Source organism: Megascapheus bottae, chromosome 6 (genome assembly GCF_031878675.1).
Source record: "Megascapheus bottae isolate mThoBot1 chromosome 6, mThoBot2.hap1, whole genome shotgun sequence".
Lineage (NCBI taxonomy): Eukaryota > Metazoa > Chordata > Mammalia > Rodentia > Geomyidae > Megascapheus > Megascapheus bottae.
This window is the reverse complement of record NC_143514.1, coordinates 69,799,646-69,825,651: the sequence shown is the minus strand read 5'-3', so window position 1 is coordinate 69,825,651 and position 26,006 is coordinate 69,799,646. Positions and strand designations below refer to the sequence as shown.

The window sequence follows — 26,006 nt, the reverse complement described above, 5'->3', positions numbered from 1 at the left end:
GGCCTCCTGTCCCCACTCCCTCACAGCCCAGCTCAGGGGGGTCTAAGAAAGAGTACTGCGCCCGCACCCGCACTTTTTCTGTGCACCCGCACAGACCCGAGATCTCACCGTGTTAACAGGAACACGGGAGGCCTGAGAAGGCCAGGCATGAGGGCCACACTAGATCTAGGGCAAGTACCCACCGTCTGCCTGGCAGCTGGCCGTTGAGGCTGGCCGTGTGGCATCTGGAGCAAGATAGCTATTGACCTTTCACCACTGGTAGCTGTGCACCCTTGGGAAGTTGCATACCCATTCTGTGCATCCGTTTCCTGGGGCCAGCCAGTTCATAAGGTCTCCACAGGTTCACAGGGCTTCCAACAGAGCCAGGCAGTCACACCGTGAGGTGAGCTCCTGACCCCTGTGCTCTGCCTGCAGTGGGCCTCAGGTGATGCCTGCCTGGCTTCGCCCTTCTGTCGTCTCACCCATCAAGGACCCTGGAGACCAAGTGGTATCCTGTGCCAGTCCTGGGCAGGCTCTGCTGGCCGTGATGGCTTTGGGCCCCCTGCTTCCTCACCTCTGCCGAGGTGCAAGCTGACCTCCAGGAGCACCTGCTCTCCTCAGGTCTCTGGTCCTGGCTGGGGATCTGGCCAGGGCAGCCCTGGTTCAGGGCAGTGAAATGGAGGCAAGGGTCCAGGCCTCTGGCACTGGCTGCCTTGCAGCCAGGGTGCCCCCATTAGCCTGGGGAAGAGGAAGCCCCAGGTCTACCTGGAGCTGGGCAGAATGGGAAGATTCTGCCCACCTGATGAAGGACCCCAAAGAGGGGGCTGGAGGCCCAGCAGTGGGGCGCCCCAGGCCTGCCCTGTCTCCCCGGGCACTCCCCAGACCCCCCAGCCTCAGCCCCAGGAAACCCGAGCTGCCCGGGCCACTGTCCAGCAGCCAATCCCAACAGTGGAGGAAATGTTTATTTTCCTCTGCAAATCGCCCCGGCTGCTACATGGCAGCTGAATGAGCTCTTTGAGCTGTGAGAAGCCCCCATTGTGGGGGCTGTGGTGGGGGCCTGGGGTACAGAGGAGCTGGGCCTTGGCTTTGCTGCCAGTAACCAAAGCCAGGGGTTCAAAGCTATTAACAGGCACCCACAGGAATCCCCAGGGAGAGCCTGGAGGCAGAAGCAAGCCCGCTCATTCCCCCCTCCCCCCAGCCCTCCTCCTTCCCACGGTGAGAAGCCTGGGGCTCAGAGAGACTTGCCTATGATCGCTGAGCCAGGCTGAGCCAGGCCCCTGGGTGAGGCCCTGTGGACAGCGAAATGCTGTCTCCTCTCCTCCAGCCTAGGGACCTCTGTGGACCCCAATCCCCACACCGTGCCAACTGCGAAGGCTAGACATGCGTTATTCCTCCCCAGAGCCGAGGGCAGGAAGCGCTGCGCATTCCTGTGCTGGATTCTAGGCTGGTCATGGCCAGGACCCATTCCCTTGGGCTCTGCCCAGGGTGGAAGGCCTAACATGCTGGCCTGGAGGGGGCAGAAGTGGAGCAGTTCCTGGGCAGGGGTGGGCACAAGCCAAATAAGGGGCTCTAGAGGCTGAACCCCACTCACAGCACCTGAGGGCTGGAAAATGGAGTCTCAAATTCCATGTCTGTGGGCCCAGTTAGACTGGGCAACGCCAAGCCCCTAGCACCAGGGCGCTTGCATGAAGCACATGACCAGGGCTGGGCCCGGCCTCCCTCAGCTGCCTCAGGGGCCTTCAGGCTCTGGGGAGAAGAGAGAGCCTGGCCCAGGACATGGCACCAGTCCACCTTCCAGCTGTGGGCTAGAACTGCAGCTGAGCACTTGCCCAGCCCGAATGCCAGCTGCACCCAGCCCTTGTACCCCAGCTTGCAGGCTGGGCACCTGAACAGCAGGGAAGATTGGAGAGCTGTTGGGACCACCAGCAGGGCTTTGCCCTGGGCTGGACATCTCAGCTGCCCACCACCATCTGGTGCAGTGGGCACAGACCAGGCCCAGCCCCCCCCCACCCCAGGGCCCTGCGGCTGTGCACAGAGGCAGACGGCACCAGGCCAAGGCTGTGCCTCTCCAGGGACCCACTACACACTGTCCCTTTTCTGATGACAAAGCTAAGCCAGTCATGGCTCTGAAGGTGTCACCCCTCCCAGGGGAGTGAGTGGAGGGTGGAGGCCCCATGTGTGAAAGGCCCCAGGATGGCTCTGGCTGGGGCCCACCTTGGGAAGGCTTCCCCCGCCCCCCTGGCTCCATACCTTGGATGGGGGCCTGGGCCTGGCTGCTGAAGTGGCTGGCGGTGCTGAGGGAGCCGCGGGGGCTGGGCGTGCTGGGTGTCACCCGCATGCGCAGATCCCCAAAGCGGTCTGGAAACGCCTTGGTCTGGTCTTCCAGCTTCTGCCGGTGCCCTGTGGAGCACGCAGACCCCGTCAGCCACTGCCTCCCCCCTCTCAGGGGACGTGGCAATGTCTCACTCTGCTGGGGAGAACCCTGGGTCACCACCAGCCTCCTCCGAGGTCCCCAGACTTTCTGAGTGAAGAATGGTGGTTTATCCCCACCCCCCATGGGCACGGATAGGAAGGGCATCCTGCCACACACTCCACCACAGGTTCCAGGCCAGGTCACACAGGCGGAGCTGCCATTGTGCTCCAAGTCAGGGCGCATATCCAAGTCTGTAAACTCCCACAGCCCAGGGGGAAACTGGAAAGTGACTCTAGCAGGCTCTCTAGGAATGCAGGGGGGACATGACAGAAGGTTTGCTGCTACCCTCCACCCTCATAGCCAGGACCCCTCCTCCACCAGGCTGCAGGGGCAACAGGAAGCCCTGGGGAAGGAGCCCCTGGCTTTGGTGGAGCCAGCCCTTCGCCCAGCCCATTTTGTGGGGCCTCAGCTGCCAGGCTGAGGCTTAGGCACTCGAGTGAGGGGCTGAAAGCTGTGCTCAGGGGCCAGTGTAGGGGGCAGCATGGGAGGACACTGCTAGTGTTTCCTGCCTCTGCATGATCTACCGGGGGCACCCCTCTCCCCACACCCCTGCAGCCTGCAGTGGGCCCAGGTCCCCTCCCCACTCACATACGTCCCAGCTACTCATCCTGTGTTTCGCAAGCAAACCACATTTACCAGCATCAAAGCACCGTGACCTCCCCTGGTCTCTCTCTACAAGCGCCCACCACGGCCAGGCTGGAGGGTTTCCCCTCCTTCCCAGCATGTCTGTGATTGTGCGTTGGTGGGAAATGAAGAGAAAGACTCTCGTCGACTCTTCTGGAATCTTCTGGTGTCATCAGGGCACATTATCTAATGACTTTCCTCCTGAGTGGCTGTCCTTGGAGCTTGACAGACAGGGATAGCCGTGCCATCCAATGTTCCTGCTTGTCCTTTCCCTTGGAGGTGTGATGGCCCTGTCTCTCCTGCATGAACATTTGATTTGGTCCAAGCGTCCTTTGGGGCTCCTCATACCATGGCTCCCAGGAGTGGGTCTGCTGTGGTCCAGAGCCTATGGTGGACACACACTCCTAGATTCCAGCAGTCTGCTGACCATCTGGCCAATGGCCAGTTTTACTGCCATGGCCCCCAAAGGAACTACAACACAGAGCCCTTAGGTGTACCACGACGTGGAGTTTTCTAGACTGTCAGAGGAGAGGGGCAGATGGGAGGCACACAAAAGTCTCACAAGCCCTGTGGAGTGGCAGGGGCCTGTAGTCTAAGTGCAAAGTCACAAGTGTCTCCCAGGAGCAGAGTGGGGGCCTCGTTTCTGACTTCCATGAAGAGAGCACAGGGCAAGAGCACGAAACTTTTCAAACCCACAGGACCACAAACAAAACAAAACAAAAACCAAGAAACGAGCACACACAGAATCCTGGTACCTGCAACCTCCTTTAAAGCTCCCCACACCCATGCTGGTTCATGTGACACTGCAGAGGCTGAGCGGGGGAGGGGGAGAGGAGGGGGGGTCCCACAGGGGGCCATGAGACCATCTGGCTCCCGTTGCTTCCACCCAAGCCTCTTGGAGACAAAGGAGAAAAAAGTAGGTTTGGGGGGGCTGGGGGTGTTGCCTAGTGATAGTGTTTGCCTAGCATGCACAAAGCCCTGGGTTCGATTCCACAGTACCACATACAGAGAAAAAGCTGTGGCTCAAGTGGTAGCATGCTAACCTTGAGAAAGCTCAAGATGCCTAGGCCCTGAGTTCAAGCTCCAGGACTGGTAAAAGAAGGAAGGAAGGAAGAAAGGAAGGAAGGAAAAAGAAAGGGCGGAAGGGAGGGACCGGGCTTGGAAGTGGGACCATGAGAGGTCCTGTTAGAGAGTTTGGTGGGAGGGTAGGGGCTGCAGCAGGTGGAAGGGTGGGCTCAGGGGGGCACTGGCTCGTGCTTGTCCGGAAGCTGTGGGCCTCTGCCACCCTGCTTCCTGTGCCCAGCTCAGTGTCACCTCTGCCAGGCCCAAGAGGAAATGTGGCTGCCGGGCCAAGACCAGTGGAAATGGCAGGAGATGCTGGTGGTTCTGGGGACAGAGAATTCAGAGTCATCTCAACGGGCAGGAAGCAGGCCGGATGGATGTGGAGCCACAGGGCGGCCTGACAACAGCTTGGGTGCGAAGGATCTGGGCGTTTCAGTGAACCACAAGCACCACGGGGGCAGTGGGGCTGCTAAAAGCTGCCAAACCCCAGCCTGCACTGTGGTGTTTACACCCTGTGCACACGGAAGTGAGGCAGTGAGGCAGTTCACACGCAGCAGCAGCCACCACCCTGCCCGGTGCAGCCAGAGGCCTGGTTCAAGCCCCAGCCCCTCCTCCAGCCACTGTGCCCATCACAGGGCCAGCCGTGGAGTCCTGGCCTCACAGCCTCTGTGCACTTCCCCGGGGCCAACGTGGCACCCTGCTCCTGCCCAGGGACATAGGCCAGAGAGCAGGCACCGGGCCACCACGGTGACAATCTGTCATAGAGCCACAGGAGCAGGGCAGCCTTCGCCCCAGCTCCTGACTCCACGTCCAGTGCTCCTCTTAACTCTTCCTTTTCGGCCCCCAGGGTTCACATAAGGCCACTGAAGGCTCCAGGGTGCAGCTACGTGGCTGGCCCTGGCCCAGGCTGTGCCTATGAGGGGGGGAGGGGCCCTGCCCCTGCTGCTTTGCCTTTGGGAGGTGGCTTCCTGGGGGAGGGGCTGGCACGTGGGGAATCATTTCCCTGTGACTATAGAGAGCTGGAGCCACCGGCAGGGAGGGGGAAAGGGGCACCCGGCTGCCCCGCGTGGCCAGGGCGCCCGAGAGTCTCAACGCCCTGGGCTGGGTCCTCACATGAGGAGCCAGATCAACGGAAGAGCCTGTGCCCGGAGGAGATGGGCTACGGAGAAGGCCTCTTTCATCAGCTCACCACAGCGGGAGCTAGGCACAGGTCGCCTGTTGCACTGCCCTTCTGCCCTTGGTGCCTCAGTTTCCCTTCTGTCCCTTCTCTCCGAAAGTCCCTGATTTAACATCACAAGAATCCACTGCTGGTCAGACTGGCAGAAGGAGGAGGCCACTGTGCCTGGGCTCTGCCAGAAATGCTGTCTTGTTCTTGGGGTCCAGGAAGAGCCCCTCTTATCATCCCCTCCCCCTGCAGCCCGTGAGTGCTAGCCCCCCACTCCAGATCCACGCTCCCTACTCCCCCTTCTGCCTCTCCCTGAGAGAAAGGGCCTCTGTGTCTTCACAGATGAGAAAATGGAGGCTTCCCCAGGCCCACAGGAGGTACCCTGCTTTCTCTGCAGCCCTGCTTAGAAAACTCCAGACCTCCTCCTCATGGTGCAAGGCCCCGCCCTGGTGGGCAGGGTCCAGGGCTGGCCGCTCCCTCAGGGCAGAGGAAGGGAGAGTTCAGTGATGGCCAGCAGAGCCCTTGCCAGCCTGGGCAGAGAAGGGGGAGGGTCTCTCCATAACCATCAGCGGGCCCACCTGCGTGGGCTGAGCCCGAGTCTCAGTCACACCCTGCTCTAGCCCACTAACTCCTCCTCTGGGCCTCAGTTTCCACATCTACAAGCTGGTCAGCACTCTCACTGACCCTGAGCAGCTGGATTGGCTGGTGAAATGATCACAAGCTTTTAAAGGTGGAGTCGGATTGAGACCACCAGGGAAAGCTGTCCTAGGTCTGTGGGCCTGACCAGCCTGCCTGTGGGACTCAGGTCACAGCCAAGCAACTCCCCAGTACTGTACAGTCCAGTAGTGTCCAGGTCCCTCCTGTACAGCAGACAATTCCAGCCTAGGGGCTGGCACCTAGTGGGCCTGGGCCCGACAGGCAGCTGCCATGTCCTGGTGGTCCTACGTAAAGTGGACCACACAAGGACCCCAAGGCGGGTGGAGAAGCGCGTGGGCCTGTGGGAAGGCCTCAGAACCCAGCTGGCCTGCCGGCTCCAGAGGAGCATCGAGACAGCTACCTGCCAGCCTCACAGGCTCAAGGGCCAGGCTGGGTGGCCACACCCGGGTCACAGTGCAGAGCACAGGTTGAGGCTCCCTTAGCACTGTCCCCAGCGTGCTGTTGTCACCAGTGACCACGCGTCACCGGTCAGGTCCTGCCTGGGCGTGCCAGGGAAGTCCCAAAGTCCCCAGGCCCACCTCCATCCTCCTGCAGCCCCCCAGGTCCGTTCAAGGCCACTATCCTCACCCCACCTGTATGCAACGGAGGCCTCAGCGAGATTCAAACCCAGTGTTCAGAGCTGCCCAGGAGAGGAGGGAGGGGCCCCTGGGTCTCTGGGCTGTGGCTGGCAAGAGGCCAGCTGCAGGTCAAGCCCCAGTCACCAGGCCCTTGGCCGCCTGCAGCCACTCGGCAACCTCTGAGGCCCAGACACAGCGCCACTGTGCGCCTGGCCTGCCTGCGGCAGGCGCTGGGCGCCGGCCCTCTGCGGTGTCAGGAGATTTACACCGCATGCAGTGGGAACAGCCGGCGCAGAGGCAGGCGGCCGCTGGCCTGGGGTGGTCTGCCCTGAATCGGCCCCCTGTGAGCAGATGAAAGCCACGGTGGCCAGCCAGGGAAGCGGGCTGGCGGGGGGCCAGGGGCAGGGAGGCGGCCGCTCCCTCCCAGGTCTGCAAGTGGGGCTTCCAGGCCTGGCCTTCATTAGAGCAGCCAGCCCAGACCGCCGCCCAGGGAGGTCTGAGGTTAACCCCTTCTCTCCTGCTGGGCGGGCTCCCCTTGACCTGCACCCCTCACAACACTCCAGGATGGTGGGGGCCCGGGGCGGCGGCCTCCCCTCAGCCTGGCACCCTTCCCTAGGGGCTTCCTTCCACACACCTGGAGCCCAGAATGCAGCCCAGCTGCAGTCAAGCTCAGCCCACATTCCCACAGACACCCTGCTGCCCCCTAGCTGCCCTCGGCCTCCCAGTCACCCCGCCCCCCTCCCTCCCAACCGCGCTCACTCGGGGCCTCCTCGCAGATATGCTGGTCTCTACTGTCGTTCTTGCTGCCTGAAGTTACATTGACTAGTTATTTGTTTACTCTGTGTATTCTTTCAATATACTCTGAGCCGAGCACCGAGTGCGTGGCTAAGTGGAAAAGAGGAGGCAGAGCAATGAGCAAACCGAGGCTTGAACCACACACCTCAGAAGGCGGGACGCTCTGGAGGTGAGCACGCAGGTGATGGAGGTAATGAGGCAGGGTGAGGAGAAGCCTCTGCGAGCTCAGCAAGTGCCAGGCCGGGGGCTAGGGTGGCCTGGGTGAACCTGGGTCTCACCCTTCAGTGCCAGCACCTGCCAAGCCTACAGAGGGGGTTCTCCATCCCCAACTGTGAACACCCCTCCTCCCTAGGTTTGGATCCAGTTCTGCAATCACTGGGCCCCAGCCACTTGGAGAGACCCCTAGGCCATACAGGCCAGAGGCCACCAAATCAGCCTGAGGCCCAGAGGCCGCCTGGCTGCAGGCAGGGACTTGAGCACTCTGCAAGGCACAGCCGGGGAATGCCCCAGCCACAGATGCAGGGCTCAGGGATCCCGGCATTCTCTCCTGGGCTCAGCCTGTTCCCACCCGCCCCCACCCACAGCTCAGACTTCTGGCAGGGGAGGGGGGTGAGGGGAGCCGGGCACAAGGTAGACAAAGCCTGAAGAGATGGGGAGTAAGCGCAGGTGCCAGGGCTCAGGAGGGCCTACGGAAAACTCACTAACTCCCAAAGCACCCCAATGCCATCTACATCCTAGACTGGCTTTCTAAGTGGCCACTCCTCCTGGAGCCCCTGCTGGAGCTGAGGATGTCTACAGGGTACAGCGAGCCACCCTGCCGACTCTCCCCTGGGGCTGGCCAGGGGGCTGCACTGGGCCCTGACCCGGGGCTACTCAGGGAACGGCATTGGCCCAGCCGGCCTCTTCATCTACACGGGGAAACTGAGCGCAGGATGTGTCTCAAGTCCAGACTGAAGGCTAGGTTGGGGCTGGAACCCGGAGCTCTGGTGAGACGTGACCTCAGGGCCAGGGCAGGAGGACCAGGGAGACTCCCCCCTCACCCTGTGCTGACCCATCAACTTGCTTCTGCAAAGGCTTTGTTGTAAACCTTCCAAGCTGACTGCAGCAAGGCCCAGACAGTGACGGCATCAATCTCAGCTCACACAGCTGTCCTGGCCTCTGATCCAGCTTCTTTCTCGTTCAGGTGCCTGGTCCTGAGCTATCTCTCCACTTCCAGCACACTCAAGAAGAGGCTCTCTCAAGCCTGGGGACTCTAGGACAGCCTCAGACTTGAGGACTCTCACAGCACATCCAGGAGCCTGGCATGGGGGGTGGTGTCAGGGAAGAGGGCAGAGGCAGCAGCTTGGGGCTGGGCAGGCTCTGGCCACCTGGCACCGTGGGCTCCTCCAGTCTCCCCGTTGCTGCCTGTGGATGCCTGCTGGCTTCCTCTGGAGCTGCCTACGGCACAAATCCTTCCCACAGGGCATGGCTGGGCTCCCTTCCCCTCTGGATACTGGCCACAGAGTTGCGGGGCAGGAGCGCCAGACATCATGAGGACCTTGGGCATGACCAAACCATTTGTCCTCCACATGCGGGCGGCTGGTGTCACCCTCTCATGAAAGAGGAGGAGGCTGAGGCCCCGAGAATCTCAGACTCTCCCCCAGTGCTGGCTATGCACACGGTCACAGATCGGCTCCCCTGTGAGATCTGCACGCACCCACCCACATCTCCCCATGATGGCGCTTCCAGGTTGCAGCTGGATGAGCCCGATTTTGAGACAAGAAGTCTGAGGCACAGAGGTGCCCTGTCTGAAGCCCAGCAGCCCACTGCCTCAGGATGTGCTTTGGGTACCACAGGGCCTTAGGATGACAATATCTTCCGGCTGCCCCCTCCTTCCAGATGCCCGGCTCATAGAACCAGCTAACAACAGACAACACTGAGGCCAGAAAGGATGTCTGACTGGCGGGGGAATGGGGGAGGGGGCATTGATGCCAAGGGCATAGACCACGGGGTCCCAGCAGGAAGGGACAGGCACTTCTGGGGGAAGGGGTGACAAAGGGACACTGCCTACTGGCTGATGGGCCTGACAGAGCTCAGGCCCAGAGGAGAATGACGAGAAGAGGAGCACCCCCAGACAGCATGCATCCCACCCGCCAGCCACTAGGAGGGGCTAAGGAGCCAGATGCCTGGACAGCCAGGCTCTCAACTGTCAGGGGGCCCCTCTGTCAGCCACCCTCCCTGACAGTGCCCTGGGCACTGAGGACCGAGAACCGGCACTCCTGCCAAGGCCTGCTCAGTACCAACGAGGGCCCCTCGGGGAAGCCGGAGTGAGGTCCCCAGCAAGCACCCATCTCCTCAGGCAGGGACCTCTCCTCCCAGGAACGAGGCCACCCTTTGACTGGCTATCACAGGATCCTGTGCAGTAAGATGGGAGGGGTTTTTCCTCCCTTCAAGGATCAGAGAGAGCAGGCAAGGGGCAGGCTGGCTCTGGGCAAGGAGGCTGAGCGCCTGTGACCTGCTCTGGAAGCAGAACGCCCAGCGCTGGCTCTCTGGGGTGTCCCCTACCGCTGACTCCAGGCCTGCTCCAGGCAGAAGGGACTAGACACCAGCTGGACTGAGGACGACTCTCACTCAGTGGTTGTTTAGACATACATGCAGAACCCGCTCTGCACACCTGATCTGCTCTGCCATGTGACCAGGAGCTGGCCTGCCTGCCCATGGCCCTCCACCCATCCTCAGCCACGCGCAGGAGAAGCCAGGAAGAGTCAACCTGGTCCAGACACCATCCCAAACGCCCCCCAGAGTCCCAGACACCATCCCAAACGCCCCCCAGAGTCCCCACTGCACTCAATGCTGCTGGCCCCCAGTGGGCAGTCACCCCAAGGGGCGCCGGGCCACCCAGCTGCCTCTGTCTCAACTCAGCCTGTCATTGTCCTCTTACAATCAGAAGCCAAGACCAGAGGGTGTGGTAGCAGGCAGACATGGAGGCAAGAGACCGCAGCAGCACTCCAGGGACCGAGGGTACCCCCTCTGCCCTGGCCTAAGGCGTGGTGGTACTTACGCCGGGGCTCCCGGGGTCCATCCACGGTGACCTTGATGGCTCGGTGGTAGGTGGCCACTTGGGTGGGGTTGGTAAACACGGTAATGGTCAGGGTGAAGCTTTTTCCTGGGGGAGAAAGGCGGGAGGTTGGGGCCTACCATTTGCAGGAAGGGCCAGGTCCCTCCCTTTCCACCACGGATGGAAGGGGGCTTTGAAGTCAAGCTGCTGGGCTTGGGTTCAAGGCTCCTGGACATCTGGTACCTACTGTCTCTCCCTTCACTCCTCCCCTTCCTTCTACCTCCCCACTCCCCCTTCCTCCTCCTCCTCTTTTTTTTTTTTTTTTTTTTTTTGCCAGTCCTGGGGCTTGAACTCAGAGCCTGGGCACACTGTCCCTAAGCTTCTTTTAGCTCAAGGTTTGCACTCCACCACTTGAGCCACAGCACCACTTCCTGCTTTTTCTGTGTATGTGGTACTGAGGAATCGAACTCAGGACACTTCATGCAAGCACTCTACTAGTAATCCACATTCCCAGCCCTAATTCCTTCTTCTTTGTCAGAGCTGTTCTTTCTATTGAGAAATCCATATGAGTTGGGGGTAGAAAGAAAAAGGGCTGCATGTATATTTGTGTGTCTGTGTGTGTGTATTTTTCTAAAATTAACTGACTTTTGCAGAAAAGTCTGAGAATACATAAAATATAAACAAACACAATTTAAAAATCCATAAAGAAAATTCTACCCCAGTTTCACTAGCCAGGTATCAACGCCATCACCATGCATATTTGTATAACGTAACTGCAGGAATATAAAATGCTTTTTTTCTGCCATTGTTTCGTTGAACACATCAGAAGGACTCTGCTATGTTATTAAAACTTCTTTGGACTTTTCTGTTTTGGGTGCCAGCTCTGAGGTTTGAACTCAGGCTTTGGGTACTTTCCCTGAGCTCCTCTGCTCAAGTCTAGCACTTTACCACTTGAGACACAGGTCTACTTTTGGCTTTTTTCCCCCTGGTATGAGCCACCAGAGCCTGGCTCAAACTTTTTTTTGGGGGGTGGGGTGGGGTGGGATACTTAATTGGAGATAACAGTCTCATGGACTTTCGTGCTGAACTGTGATCCTCAGATCTCAGCCTCGTAAGTAGCTAGGATTACAAGCATAAGCCATTGGCGCCCAGCTCATTTTTTCTTAATGGTTAGAAAAAAGCAAGTATCTCACTCGTCTGTGTCCCGATTTTGTGGCTAATTTACTCCTGTGTGCATTGGAGCTGGAAGAGGATGGATCTGGGCCCTGTACAGCCATTTGACTTTGGAGGCACAACTGTTATTTCCAGAACCCTGTTCTATTTTTAGACAGACATTTGGCTCTAAAGACTCCATTCAAAATTCCTGACAGGGGAAAAGCTTTTAAAATAATAATACTTTTTTTTAGCCATTTAGAATAAAATGAGAATGACCTTCTGTTTAGAAAAACCTCGGTCTGAATCTCTGCTTATTTCCTCAGAGTAGATTCCAAGGAGCGGGGAGCGGTGGCCTGGCATGGGAGGGCCTCTGGGGGCAGATTTGAAGGTGCTGATGTCTCAAAGCAAGATGACTCCCTAGGGGTTCCCCACATCATGAGGCCAGCGCTATCAGGAGCACTATGCCCTATCAAGGTGAGAGATCACCAAAGCCTTCCATTATTAGTGAGACTGAAACCTCTGCCTGGTCATTTCACGTCACAACCTAACTCAACTGACGGCATCACCTTCTTTTCCACTTTCCTGGGAGGATCCTGTGTGCGTGTGTGCGTGTGTGCGTGCGTGTGTGTGTGTGTGTGTGTGTGTGTGTGTGTGTGTGCATGTCTGTCTGTCTGTCTGTGTGTCTGTCTGTCTGTGTCCTGGGACTTGAACCTAAGCTTTTGTGCTCAAGGCTAGTATTCTACCACTAGAGCCACAGCTCCACTGCTGGCTTTGAGTGATTACTTGGAGGTATGAATTTCAAGAACTTTCTTGCCCGGGCTGGCTTTGAACCATGATCTTCAGATCTCAGCTTCCTGAGCAGCTAGGATCATAGGCATACATGAAGCTGGCCGGCACTCAGCACCCCAGCATCCTGGCCTTGTGCTTTCTGACGTGGAGCTGGTCTTCATATTCTGTTCTAGTTCTCACTGGCAACTTCTGCCTTTTATGTTCTACGTGCTCCTTCACGAAGGAAGAGATAAAGGAAGGCTTGCGACTTAATACTTTCTCCCCATAACAGGTGCTGTCCCAGGGCTGAATGCAGGCCCCAACCTGGCTAGAGGTTTGACAAAGGGCACCTGGGAGGAGCTGTCTTCTCACCCTCTGTGCCTTCACATCCTTAAAGCTTCTTGCTTAGGTAGGGGGTTCTGTGTTCTGGCCTCTGGAGGCCGGCTGTGGGTCTGGGGGCTCCCTGAGGACAGGGCCCAGGCCTGGTGCCCCTGCTCCTCTCCTGCTCATCCTCGCTGGGGTCCTGGCTACAGAACTGGGTTTTCACTGCCCCTTCACTGCCACTTATACCAGCCCTTAGCAGGGGCCCTACGCCTGTCACTTCTGGAGAGAGAAGGTGCAGAGAGGGAAAGAGGGAGGAAGGGAGAAGTGGAGGAAGGAAAAAGGAAGGAAAGGAAGAACAAAGGAAAGGAAGGAGGATGGGGAAGGAAGGCAAGAGGGAGGAAGGGAGGGAGGGAGGAGGGAAGGAGAAGTAAGAAGAAAAGAAGGAAGGAGTGAAAGAAAGAAGGAAAGCAGGGAGGGAGAGAAGCGAGGGCAGAGGAGGGGAGGAAAGAGGGAGCATGGGGGAATTTTGGCAGGCCCCTGTGGGGACAGCTTAGGTGGAGCCAGGCCAGGATGCCAATGGCGTCCTAACCTCCAACGGAAACCAGAGGTGTCCGGGGCTGTACCTGTGACCTCCGAACAGCACAGGGATATGTGCATATCACATTACAGCTCTGGCATTTCTCTAAATACCCTTTCTGGCCATCACAACTTGAAATTGCCCTCATCGTTAGACCCCTCGCTGGATCTTGTTCTTTAATGCGCTAAACAAAGCAACACATTTATCACAACTTCTTAAGCATTTTGTGGTTTCACTGAAGCGGACTCCCACTGCAACCCTTTGTGTTTGTTTATGCCCAGCCCCGAGGGCTCCCTCTCCACTCTCCACCCCAGTGAAGTTCCCAGGAACCCTCTCCACTTTTAATGACTCCTCTACTTGTTTATTTTGTTTCTCCCTAAATGCTAAGCTTCCTGGAGAAGGACACTGCTGTGTCCCCAACCCTAACAGCACAACAGCTGACACACAGTAGGTGCTCAGTGAACCTGCAACCAGAGTTCTCATTTACAGATGAGACAAGGGAGGCCTGCACAGGGGCAGTGAGTGAGCAAGGTGGGGGACGAGGAAGGCTAGCACATGCCAGTTCCGTGGGGTCAGAGCCACCCACCAGGCCATGCATGCCACCCAGCATCCTTCCAGTTCCTAGTCTTCCACCTGCTGCCACACAGCCACAGAGAGGGCAGAGAAGGTTGCGAGGCTGCTGGAGTAAGGCCTAGAAGCAGTAGTGGAGGGGAGGCCCTCCAGAGGAAGAACAACCGCCTCCCCAAATGCCCCCTTTCTGTCTCCCTGGCTACACACAGCAACGCCATCTCTCCTGGGCAGGACACAGAGGAGATGGAGGAGACGAGGGACCAGCAAACACACGAAGCTCCTGGGCTGCATGTCAGGGACCTCCCAGAGTCCTACGTGTGCGATGGGTGTCCCCACACAGCGCTCAGCTGGGCACTAGGGCAGGGCTTAGGTCTCTGGTTGTCCACAGGCACACATGGCTGTGGAGAGGCCATGTCTCAGGCCCCCATGTTTACTCAACATGGGCAAAATGCCACAGAGCCCCTAACCCTGGTCACTCCATGGACAGCTGTCTCAGCTAACCACTCAAGAGTCTGAGGCACTGGCACAAAGGGGGAAAAAGGTAGTTTTTGGCCTTTTCAGTATCAACTGAATTTCTAGAAGGGGAGATCCTCCTTTCAAAGGGAAAATCCTCCCTCCTTTCCTCCGTTCTCTGGGTGGTAGAATGCTCCCCTAGCATGCATGAAGCTAGAGTTTGATCCCCAGCATCATAAAGAGAGCAAAGTGCTCAGAACTTTGTTAGAAGTACTGACATCTGGGCTGGGAGGTTTGCCTAGTGGTTAAAGTGCTTGCCTAGCATGCATGAAGACCTGGGTTCGATTCCTTGGTACCACATACATAGAAAAAAAAGCCGGAAGTGGTGCTCAAGCCCAGGACTGGCAAAAAAAAAAAGAATAAACATTGAATATATTAAAAAAAAATAAAGAAGTACTGACATCTTCAGATAGCCCCGGATGGCCTGGCGAGGCCACATTCAGAGCGCTACTCCTTATGCCACGTGCTGTCTGCTGTGGCCATTAAGTGGCTCTGGCCTGGAGGCCATTGCCCACCCAGAAGAAGTGTCCTTTGGCCTTTTATTTACATATTTTGTTGTGAATTACTTTCCCTTTTCCCCTCCTACACACCATGGGACTTTACAGACATGGGGGTGTAAGTAAGTAGACTGGGTGCATGTACAGGTGGTCCCAAAAAAATGGGGGCATCTTTCTAGACATTCCTGGGAGGGAAGGAAGGGAGGGAGGGAAAGAGGAAGGGTGGGAGAGAGGGAAGGAGCTGAGGAGCTGAGCTTCCTGAGGACAGCCTAGGGCTACCTCTTCGTGTAAGCTCTGGGTTAGGTTGTATGTGTATAGCTGCTTTTAATTTTACTTTACTTATTTATTGTTGTGCCAATCCTGGGCCCTGAGCTCAGGGCCTTGGTGCTGTCCCTGAGCTTTTGTGCTCAACTCTACCCATGGAAACATAGCTTCACTTTTGGCTTTTTTGGGTGGTTAATGGAGATATGAGTGTCAGGCTGCCTGGACTGGCTTTGATTCAAGATGCTCAGATCTCAGCCTTCTGAGTAGCTAGGATTGCAGGGATGAGCCACCTACACCTGATATGTTATATTTAGTATAGCATAGTATAGTATAGTATTATATTGTACTGGGTCTTGAACTCAGGACCCATCGCTCATGCCTGGCTTTTTTACTTAAGACTCTACTACCTGAGTCACACCTCTACTTCTTCAAGGAATTTCTTTAAAAAGGAAATAGGCAGACATTGCCCTCTGAATTCTTAGTCTTAGCAGAAGCAAGGAAGGGCCTGAGGTTCCAGCCCACCCCTGTCCCCACTTAAGCAGCCTGGGTCCTGGCATCAATCACAGGTGTGTCTTCTGGTGGGAATTCCCCAATCAGCAAAATGGGCACAGCAAAGGTGTGGCTTCACACCCAGGACCCCCAGCCCTCCTCCCTCACCCCAGCTGCCTCCTCTCTGCCTCCCCTTCTCCAGGACAACTCATACCTTCTGGGTTTTCCCCACCCCCAGCTCAAACCACACCCTAATCAGAGGCTCCTCCAGTCCCCAGCATTTGAAGTCACAAAATCTCTAACATCATTTACCCAGCCCTGGGTATGTGCCAACTAGTATCTGTGACTCTCTTTCCTTAATCTTCCCCAGGTCTCAAGAGGCAGGCACCCTTATCACCTCTATTTTATAGATGAAGAAATGGGGGCACAGAGTGGTTAAGTGATTTTCCTTCCCAATGCCAGCCAATGAGTAGAGCAGGGACTCAAAGCCAGGGCAGCTGGTTCTAGACACTGAAGAACCAGGAGCCTCCGAGCCAGATCGGACCTTGGTCCCAGTCCCCAGGCGTCCGAGTTTATAACAGGGACTCAGCTTCCCGCATCTCTCAGAGCTACAGCCCTAGCTTCAGCCTTGCATGCTCTAAGGGTGTACCGTCCACGTCCACGATGCTCCAAAAGGCTATGGGCCTTTGCAGGTTGCAAGGGGGCTGTGGTCCTGCAAACCACTAAGAACTCATGTATGCCAGGCGTAGTGTGCATGCCTGTTATCCCAACCAGCACTCGACGTGCTGAGGCAGAAGGATCTCCAGTGTGAGGCTATGCCATGGGACCCTGCCTTAGTGCACAGACAGGATGGCAGAGGGGGATCTCCACCTGTCTTTCCTGTTTCCCTAACTCACCACGGAGGACAGCAGCTGGGAGGAGGTGGAAGGGAGCCCCAGGTTGTGAAGACACCGCAGCTGGGGCTAATGGGTCCTGCCCACTTTCTGCCTGTTCCCTGCCTCCCCAAACCTGGGTCAGCCTGCCACCAACCCACACCACAACTCTCCACTCAGGGCCAGGGTTAGGGATTAAGTTGCAAAGGACTTGAGAGATTGGGGATGACAAAAGGAGCTTGGAGACTAATTAGGAGCAGCAATGAAAGCTTAATTCATAAAAGCAAACATTTTCCATCCATCAACCTGCAACCAGTTACCGGGCAACGTTTGAAAGAAATCTGTGCATGGGGAAAGGAGCCAACAGGAACAGGAAATGTTTGAAAGAATGTAAACTATTTCAGTTTCAGAAAAAGTAACAAGTAAACAGTTATTACATGCAAATAATGCCCTGGTTTTAATTAATGCTGAAAAGTCAAAATATGTTTGACATTTGTGTGTATACACTGAAGGACTGGAGGATAAAATGGTGCCCAGATGCCCGTTTGTGAGCTGGGGGCTGGAACCGTGTTTATTGGTGATGAAAAGCACAATTCTGCTCCGGCAGCTCCGGAGTCTGAGCTGAGAGCTTTAGCTCCCTTTCCAACCCGAGAGGGGGCGGGGAAGGGGGGGGATTGGGTGTGAAGGTCTTAAAGGGCCAGCCACCCACAAGTATCTCCACTTCAAGGAGCAAGGTTGGGGGCGCCTCCACCCAGGGTGTAAGTGATGATGGGTCTTGAGTCCCAGTGGCCTTCCACATCACAGCTGTGGCAGCCACTGTGGCCCTGCCCTCCTGCCACTGTCTCAGCATGTGGGACCTGCTGGGGACCCACCCCCTGGATAAGAGGCAGTCTTCCCATTGAGCTCCCGCCCTGCCAAGCTCCCCCTCCAACTCCCCTCGCAGCACCCCAGCTGGGAGACACAGCCCCCCTTCACAGCAGGGGTTATAACCAGAAGGCTGTGCCCTCCCACCCCCCACCAGCCCAGGGCTTACCCTCCGCGTCCCTGACCAAAAGACCTCCAAGCTCCTTTCCAGGTGACAGTGCACCTCCAATCTTCTCCCCACATCTTTGGTGAGACCAAAGGAACTTAGTATAAAGAGAGACTGGGGCAAGGCTTTCTGAGCAGGTAAGACTTCAAACGGGAAGAAACTGCTTCTCTAACAAGGTACCACGACTTTCCATCCTCACCGGGGTCTGTAACCTCTTCCCCCCACCAACACGCAGACCTAGGAGCTACTTCTGAGAGCTCCTGTCAGGGCCCCAAAGTCTCTCAGTTTCCTGGCCCCACCCCGGCGTGGCTGCAGCTGGCTGGCAGGACCACCTTCCACTCACCTCGCCCGCTTCGGCCCACAAAGCGCAGGTCGTTGAATCTGGCCACCTGGTTCTTCATGACAGCAGAGGCATTGCGCAGCTCGGCTGAGTAGTTCTCATCGTTGCCGGCCATCACCGTTACCACTGTCCCATCGGGCACGTCCCCCAGTGCCACAACCTGAGGACGCCGAGCCAGAGCGACAGCTTAGAAAGGCAGGGGGTGAGGAGTGGGGGGGAAGGGGAGGGAAGAGGCTGGCTGCTCCCTTAGGTCCCAGGCGCACTGCGGGTTTCTCAAATGCAGGGATTCAAAGAGATAATAAGGAGCTTTCCAAAAAGAAACTGAGCTGAAGAAATCTGCAGTTCCCTGTTCCAGTCCCAGTGAACCCGGGTCCCAAGAAATCATCCTTTGGTATTCACGGGATTAAAGCTAAGCAGTGGTGACTGAGACTGAGTCCCGTCAACACAAAGGGGGATGTGGTTCCTTCCCGGTCCTCTTCTGGATGGAGCAAAAGAACAATCCAGGCGCTCCAAGGATCTAAGTCCCCAAGTCAAAAGCACAGCAAGCACAGTAACAACAGCAGGACCTGCTCCCTGCGCTGGGTTCCCGCAGGAGCTCCCTCAGGGATGGATTTGTACCTGCGGCGTGGCCCAGGCACGACCCACTCGCCGCTACAGAGCCTGATTTCGTTATGCAGAGAAAAAAGGCACGGTGCAAAACTGTGGTTCTGAGAGCAGAAACCTCTAGGAAGAAGGGGGAGGTGGGTGTCTGGTAACTGGAAGGGGCGCCGGCCTGCTGGGCTTCGCAGGCTGCGTGGAGACGCCCTTCCCCGCAAGACCCCCAACCCCAGGAGCACCGGGGCGCAGAAGCCTTTTGAAAGGGAAAACAAACAACAAACAGAAATAAAACAAGCAGATGGGAACTAACCGGGAGTCCCCGGTCCTGTCAACGTGGCTGCCGCGTGCAGGGACCAAGGGGCCCAGATGGTAAAAATTTCAAGGAGAAAACGTTTGGGGTCTGATTAAAAAGGCCAGATTTCCTGTCGGCATCCCGTCTTCTTTTAATTTCAAAGGTCCTTTCAAGCTCCGGTGACAGTGAGACCCCGACCTGCCGATCGCGCTCTCCGGCCGGGAGACCCCCGCGGTACTTCAGGATGTCACCCACGAGGCCTCGGAGAGCCTCTCCTCCTCCTTTCCACTTTTTCCCCTCCTTCCCATCTGAAGTCGTCTTAATGGGAGCGAGCACGGCCGCAGCTGCCACCCGGGCAGCGCCACCTCCCCAGCCGCCGGCCCTTCCTGCCCGGCCCTCCGCGCGGCAGCTGGGGGAGGTTTAGGGGAAAACCGAGGCGTTTTCGTGTCATCTCACCGCCCCCCCTTCAAAAAACACCATAAAACAGCCGACGACTCCCCTCCCTGGCGTCGAGAGCGCCCGGGTGGCTGCACCCCAATCTCAGCCTGTCATTCGGGATGCAGAACACCCCGGCCGGAACGGCCTGGGGCCCCCGGGGCTCCGGCCGCGGCCCGGGGAGCCGAGGCCGAGGGTGTCGGCAGGAAGTGCGGGTGGCAGCGCCGGAGGAGGGGTGCCGGCGACGCCGAGGCCACTGCGCACCCCACCTCCGGGGCCCTCGCCCTGGCCTCGGGGAAGCCACTCCCCGGCTGCCCTTGGGGCTGCGGCCCCCGGCATCTCATCTAGGGGAGGGGGGGCTGGAGGCCGCGGCCTCCCGTGTCCGTGGGCCCCACGGAGGCCAGGAGGAGCGGGGAAGGGCACAACCCCCCAAAAGGCATGGGCCAAAGGGGGTGGCCACGGTCCCCGCGCCCGGCCGGCAGCACCCTCGGCCGGTCTCACCGGGGAGGAAGGCGGGCACCCCTGGGTCCTGCAGCTCGGAGGACCCCGGAGCTGGGGCTCCCCGGTGTCCTCCCCACCCGGGGCCCCCCACCTCCGACACGCACCTTGAAGGCGACGGGCAGCGTCTTGTTGCAGCGCCAGTGGGAGGGCAGCACGGAGCAGAGGAAGTTGGGGCTGTCGGTGCGCACGAGCTCGCCCGCGTGGTCCGCCAGCACGTCCACCATCGAGCGCACCTCGGGCCGGGCGCGTCCGGGCCCCACGGCCGCCTGCGCGCTCAGGGCGCCGCCGCCGTCACCCATCTTGCCGCCGCCGCCGCCGCCGCCGCAGGGGAAGGCCGTGGAGGGGGGAGTGAAGCGGCGGCTGGTGCTCGGGTCTACGGGAATACGCATACCAGCGGCCGTCAGGGCGCGGGCGGGGGTCTCCGCTAGCCGCGGGGAAGCGCGAAAGCAGAAGCGGCGGGCGCGCGGGGAGGGGCGGCGGGGAGGGGGGCGGTGCCCGGGGTCCCCCCTCCCCGCTGGGGCTGGCGGGGGGGCCGCGAGGGCCCGGTGCCCCGACGGACGGACGGACGGCAGCGCGCGCCGCTCCCGGAGCTAGCCCGGCATCCCGGGAGCGCGGCCCGTGTGCGGCGGCCCCACGGCGGCGTCCCGCGGTCTAGGCCGCGGCGGAGCCCGCGCGGGCTGAGCCGCCACTGCCGCCGCCGCCGCCCGCAGCCCCCGGCCGCCGCCGCCCGGGGCCAAATCCTAGAGAATCAAGTGGCGGGGCCGCGGCCGCCCGCGCGGGGATAGTACCCCGGGGCCCGCGGGGCGGGGCCGCCCGAGCGACGCGGGGCGCAGCCAATCGCAGCCCCCGTCGCGGGCACCGCGCGGCGCCGGCCGGGGCGGAACGGGGCCCGCGAGGGCCGCGCGGCGCGGAGGAGGGGCGGAAGGCCCCGCCCCGCCCCGCCCCGCCCCGCCCGGCCGAGGACGCCGGGGTCGTGGGTGCCCCGCGCCGCCGCCCAGGCCCCCGAGAGTTGCAAGCTGCGAGCCGCCGCGCCCGGTAGGAGACAGCGATCTGGGCCGTCCGGGCCTCGTGGGTCCCCCGCCCCCCATCGGCCTCCCGCCGTCCCCGCCCGCCCGCCGCGACCCGGCTTCCTTTTAGGCCCGTGACACCGGCGCCCTCAGCTGGGCGTCTGGAGGGGACCCCAAAGCCGGGACGCCGCCTGGGGAGCCGCCCCCAGGAAGTTCCTCTCCCCCTCGGCCCCACACTCGGTTTTGATCCACGGGACTCCACGTGCCCAGCCGTCAGCCCCGGCGTCTCCGGGCCTGCACAGCTTCGGTCCCAGCCTCCGAGGCCCCCGTGCCAACGTGGGGTCGGGCTGGAGCCCCCGCACGGGTCCGCGGCCGGCTGGGCCCGAGCACCCCGCTCCTCTCCGTTTAAAGCCACTTTGCGGATCGTGCAGGCCTCGAGGCGTTGCTCTCCGTTTCGGGGCCCGCGGCACCGGGGGGAACGTGGTGGGGCCGTCGCGCTTCCCTCCGCGCCTGTGGCCGGCGAGGCGCAGGGCGGAGCACTGCGGGTGACCGCGAAGCCAGGGTTCCCCGCCTCCACGGGCGGCGGCTAACCGTCTGGCTGCGGATGGAAGGTGGACCCCGCAGATCCGAGCCCAGGTCTCCATCCCGCCAAGCGCGGGGCTGGACAGCGCCTCCTCGGTCCCACCCCGGCCCAGGGGGTGGCTTTGCTCTCCGTCCCGCTGCGGGGTCCACCCGCCGCTGCAAGCCCCCGCCCCGCACCCTCTCCTAGGCCCGGCGAGGAGCCGCCGGACCGAGCGCCCACTCGCTCGGAATTGTCGCCCCAGACGGGCTCCCGGCACCGCGAGGAACGAAGGCCCGCGCGCTCCTCGGCGCCCTGGAGATGCGGTTGGATTTTCGATGCCTCGGACATCGGACAGGTGCACAGGGACCAACTCCACCCTTCCCCCAGCAAAACGCCGGATCCCACCCGGCGGCCCGGCGGCGGGACCCGGCGAAGTCCCGGATCCGACCTGGGCCCGGCGCACGCGGGAGCGTTTTCGCCAAACGAAATCGAGCCCGGGCCGCACCGCCGAGGCGGACGGGTTCAAGTCCGGCCTCGACCGCCCGGAGAACGGTCTCCGGCCCCGTTCTCCGGCCTCGTGCCAGCCCCCCAGGCCGCTCCGTCGGCAGGGACGGCCAGGGCCCCTTCCCGGGCCCTCCTCGGGGTTGTCCCGAGTGGAGGCAAGGCCCGCGCCCTCGGAAGCGCTGGCCTGGGCAGCGGAACGAGGAAATCGAGGTACCCGGGCCTTGGCTTCCAACTTCTGGGAGTTTCTTGGGAAGCGTCCACGGCTGCTGCGGGGCAGGCAGGGCCCCGGGCGGCCCTCCAGCGGCGGAGGAGCCGGGCACGGGCGCCGCAGGGCTTGCGAATTCGTTCGGTCGCCCGCGCCCTCCACGGTCTCCCTCTCGACCCCCTCGCCCTCCGCCAAGTGCACAAACGGGGTTCCGGAGAAGGCGGCTCGGGAGGGCTCTGCACCCGGCCCCCGGCCCCGTGCAACTCCAGCCCGGGGGAATGCACCCGCTGCTCCCGGGCGCCCGAAGCTGGCGGGCGGGCGGCAGGCGCGCGAGTCCCCCGCGCGGAGGTCGCGGGCCCCGGGCCGCCCGGGGCGGCGGCAGGGCCGGGAGCCGCCGCTGGTTGGCGCCCGCGCTCTGCCCGTCGCGCGTCCGGGCGGCGCGGCCCGCACACGGAGGCCGGGCCCAGGCCAGGCGCCGAAGCCCTACCGCCGGCTGGTGTTAAACCAAGGGCTGCCCTCCCCACCGCCGAAGGCCGGGTCTTCTTTCTGCTTGGACATCTCACATACTCCGGGGTCCCTGAACCTTCTGATCCTGCCAGAAATGCAAGCTTGTAGCCGGACACCTGTGCCTCGGGCCTGCAATCCCAGTTACTCAGGAGCCTGAGACCTGAGGATGGCGGTTCAAAGCCAGCTGGGGCAGGAAAACAAAAAAGAAAGCCAGAAGTGGAGTTGTGGCTCAAGTGGTAGATAGATCCTTAGCCTTGAGCAAAAGAAAAGCTCAGGAAGCCACCAGGCCCTGAGTTCAAGTGCCAGTATCAAGAAGAGGAGGAGGAGGAGGAGGAGGAGGAGGAGGAGGAGGAGGAGGAGGAAGAGGAAGAATAATTCTCAATCTTTTACAATTTTGCCAGGATGGGAGGCACACATTTCATTCCGTTTTGACCAGCATCTACCTGCTCCAGGACTGACAGCATCTGGTGTGGTTGCCATGACAGAGGAGGGTTCTCACCCTGGTCATGTCATAAGCTCTCCCCTCCTATCCTGGAAGAACAGCTGACTCCTCTCCTTTGGGCCACACTCCTCACCACTAGCTTGGTCTAGAGCTTCTAAGCCAGGAGTAACTGAGGCATAGAGAGCCAGGTTCTCTGACCACTGCCCCATCCCGCTTCTCCTCCATCTAGGACAGGGTGCTGGGCTGCTCTGGGCTGGCTGTGCTGCGGCTTCTGTCTATAGCTGCATAGGGCAGGCCTGTGTGCTGGCCAGAAGTACAAACATCACTTCCAGGTCAATGTCACTGTTGTTGAAAAAAAAAAAAGGTGTGTGTGTGTGTGTGTGTGTGTGTGTGTGTAGCTGTCAGCTCTTGTCAACGAGCCCTTTGGCAAGTCCTTTTTCCCCTGTGAGCTTCTGTGGAATGCCGGGAGACCCAGGGCCACATTCATGGCCATGCTGCCCCCTCTTGGCTCACCTAAGGGCCACCTGGGTGGTAAGCAGAGCCGGGGACTGGCCTTGGGGTAGATGGTTCCAGGCAGGGGTGTCCCCTGAGGAGTCCTGGAGGCTCTCAGACCCACACAGGCAGGCACTTTCCGAAGAGCCTGACACTTTCTAAGGGCTGGTACAGGTGCAGAGCCCTCCCCTCCACACCTCCTCCTCTCTCCCTACCAGGGAGACGCTTCCAGAACCAGCCTGGCCTCAATACCAGCCCCAGAGGCATCCACGGTGGAACCTGCTCACACTTTGTGTGTGTGTGTGTGTGTGTGTGTGTGTGTGTGTGTGTGTGTGTGTGAGAGAGAGAGAGAGAGAGAGAGAGAGAGAGAGAGAGAAAGAGAAAGAGAGAGAGAGAGTGTGTGTGCTCCTGTTCTGATTGTGGAGGTTGTATCTGACTAGATTTCACAATGGGGCGGATGGATGGGGGAAAGGGGAGGGAGACAGCTCCAGCCCACCTGCCATTCCATGCCTTGTTTGCTGTGAAAGAAATGTAAATCACAGCACCTTTGCATTGGCATTTCAGACACAGCGTTTGCCGGCAGTGACCTCATACTTGCAGGTGACACCTCTAGGGCATCCCTGACTTGGGGTTGGCAACAGGAAGGGCTGGCCAGCATTCCTGGGTTCCACACTGGCGTCCACCATCACAGCCTCTCCTTGGATCCTCAGAACCCTGGTGATAGCAGATAGCTGGATCCCTCAGCTTCAGGACAGACCTGACCAGGGATCGTGGGGTGGGCACTGCCTAGCCTAGGGGCACCAGGCAGGGCTGGCCTGCCTCTGCCCCACTGAAGTCCTAGCTGGGACAGCAAGACCATGGTCCTGTGAGGTCCCCCTCCAGCTAGATGTCACCCCAACATCTATGCCTAGGGGACTGGCCCCTCAGCCCTTTTTCCTCTGGATCTCAATGTTCCCCTTTGAGGGCAGCCAGCTCCCTGGGGGACACCCGGCAGGATTTTCTACAGCCTCTGGCAGGGCCCCACATAGCCTTCAGGCACATGTAGGCCATCCTGCCTTTTGGGGGGCAATAGCAAGCCCCCTACACCATTCCTGCCCCATATTAGTTTAGTCTCCAGAGAGTGCAGGGATGGGAGGGAGAAGAAAGAGGGAGGGAGACCCAAGCAAGCATGTGGGCCCCATCAGTAGCCTGCTCTGGTTCTGGGTCCCTAGTGGGGTCTTCCCCCCCTCCCATAATCTATAAATGGAGCTCATTCCCTCAGGGAATTAGTTGGTGGCCTGTGACTTCAGTTCCTGGTCTGACTGATAATTGCACTGTAAGTCTGATGCTCGCTGCCTGCTGCATGGGCTGGGAGTTTTTCCTCCCCGTATGGCCAAACCTCATGGTGCCTCTGTGTGCAGTGGAGATTTTATAGTCTTCATTTCATGGAGGGGGAAGCCCTGGCTCCAGGAGGGAAGAACTTCCCCTCTCTGTCCCCCCTCTTCTGGACACCAACATGTCCATCTGAGTCCCTAGCTGAGGGACTGCAAGCTGAGGGACCTGCGGGCAGAAAAGGCTCCTCTGAGTACTTGTTCTCTGATGCTTCAGCATGCTTAAGAGCGCTATGATGGCCTCCCCTCCTTCTTCCAATGAGAAAACAGAAGCACAGGGACTAGGTATCCTAGCCTCGGAGCTCAGGTGGATCCACAGCATCCCTGTCTGTTCTCATGGACCAGAACCAGATGCTTGAGGTGACAGCCATGGACCAAAATGACAGTCCTGGCATAAGAATCATAGGTCAACTGGGCACAGGTGGCTCACACCTGTGATCCTAGCTACTCAGGAGGCTGAGATCTGAGGATCACAAGAGTTCAAAGCCAACCTGGGCAGTAAAGTCTCCAATCAACCACTAAAAAAGCCAGCAGTGGAGTTGTGGCTCAAGTGGTACCGCATTAGCTTTGAGCAAGATCGTTCAGTGACAGTGCCCAGGCTCTGAGTTCAATCCCCATGACCCCCCCTCCACACACACACACACACACATTCACACAGATGATGGATAGGATTCAGAATCTTACAATGTCCCCTAAGGGCCTCTGAGGTGTCAGCCTTAAATCCCTGCTTATCACATTTAGCAGAGCCAAGGTGGGAGGAGCCTGGTCCACTCCCTGCTGCCCCCTCTCACAGATGTGATGTGGCTGGGAGACTTGATTTCCCCGGAAGCCCTTTCTTCCCTTCAGCCCACCCGGCAGCTCCTGGGCCTGGCTGGTCCCATTAGAGATTTTCCACCCTCCCCTAAAAGTTCCTAATGACTGTCAGTCCCTGTGAAGCCTTAATTAATCTCAGAGCCCATGGCTCCGAGGAGAGCCGGCTTTGGCCTTACACGGCTGCAGATTACGGCTCCATTTCATGTGGCGCAGGAGGAAGGCCTCAGACATTCCTGCCAGCAATAAAAGCCACATGGCTTTCTAGTGTCGCCCTTGGAAAAGAAAGCAAGCCAGCCCTTTGCGGAAAGGAATCAGCTATGTACTGTATGCATGGCACGATCAAAACAGGCAGGATGAGGCGGAAGACAGTCCGGTCTTTCATGCTGCTTCTGAGGGCCACCACTGAGCATAGTGGGGCGCAAGGGTCACCGGTCTGCTGTCCTCATCTGCCACCCCATCCCTGGGGGCCTG

The 26,006-nt window shown here is 59.4% G+C and overlaps 1 protein-coding gene across 2 annotated transcripts in view; it reads right to left on the bottom strand.

The window, feature by feature from the left end:
• Nucleotides 1-26,006, bottom strand: part of Runx3 (RUNX family transcription factor 3) — a 45,248-nt gene that overhangs the window by 2,462 nt on the left and 16,780 nt on the right. Inside the window, exons 2-5 of one of the 2 annotated variants that reach the window (XM_090335549.1) lie at nt 19,738-20,006; nt 17,812-17,968; nt 10,413-10,517; nt 2,230-2,379 (exon numbers count right to left, since the gene is read on the bottom strand). In XM_090335549.1, coding sequence (XP_090191675.1) covers nt 2,230-2,379; nt 10,413-10,517; nt 17,812-17,968; nt 19,738-20,006 — 681 coding nt within the window. Of the gene's footprint in view, nt 1-2,229; nt 2,380-10,412; nt 10,518-17,811; nt 17,969-19,737; nt 20,071-26,006 lie in introns of those variants that run through there. The other variant, XM_090335548.1, reaches the window with a different exon arrangement.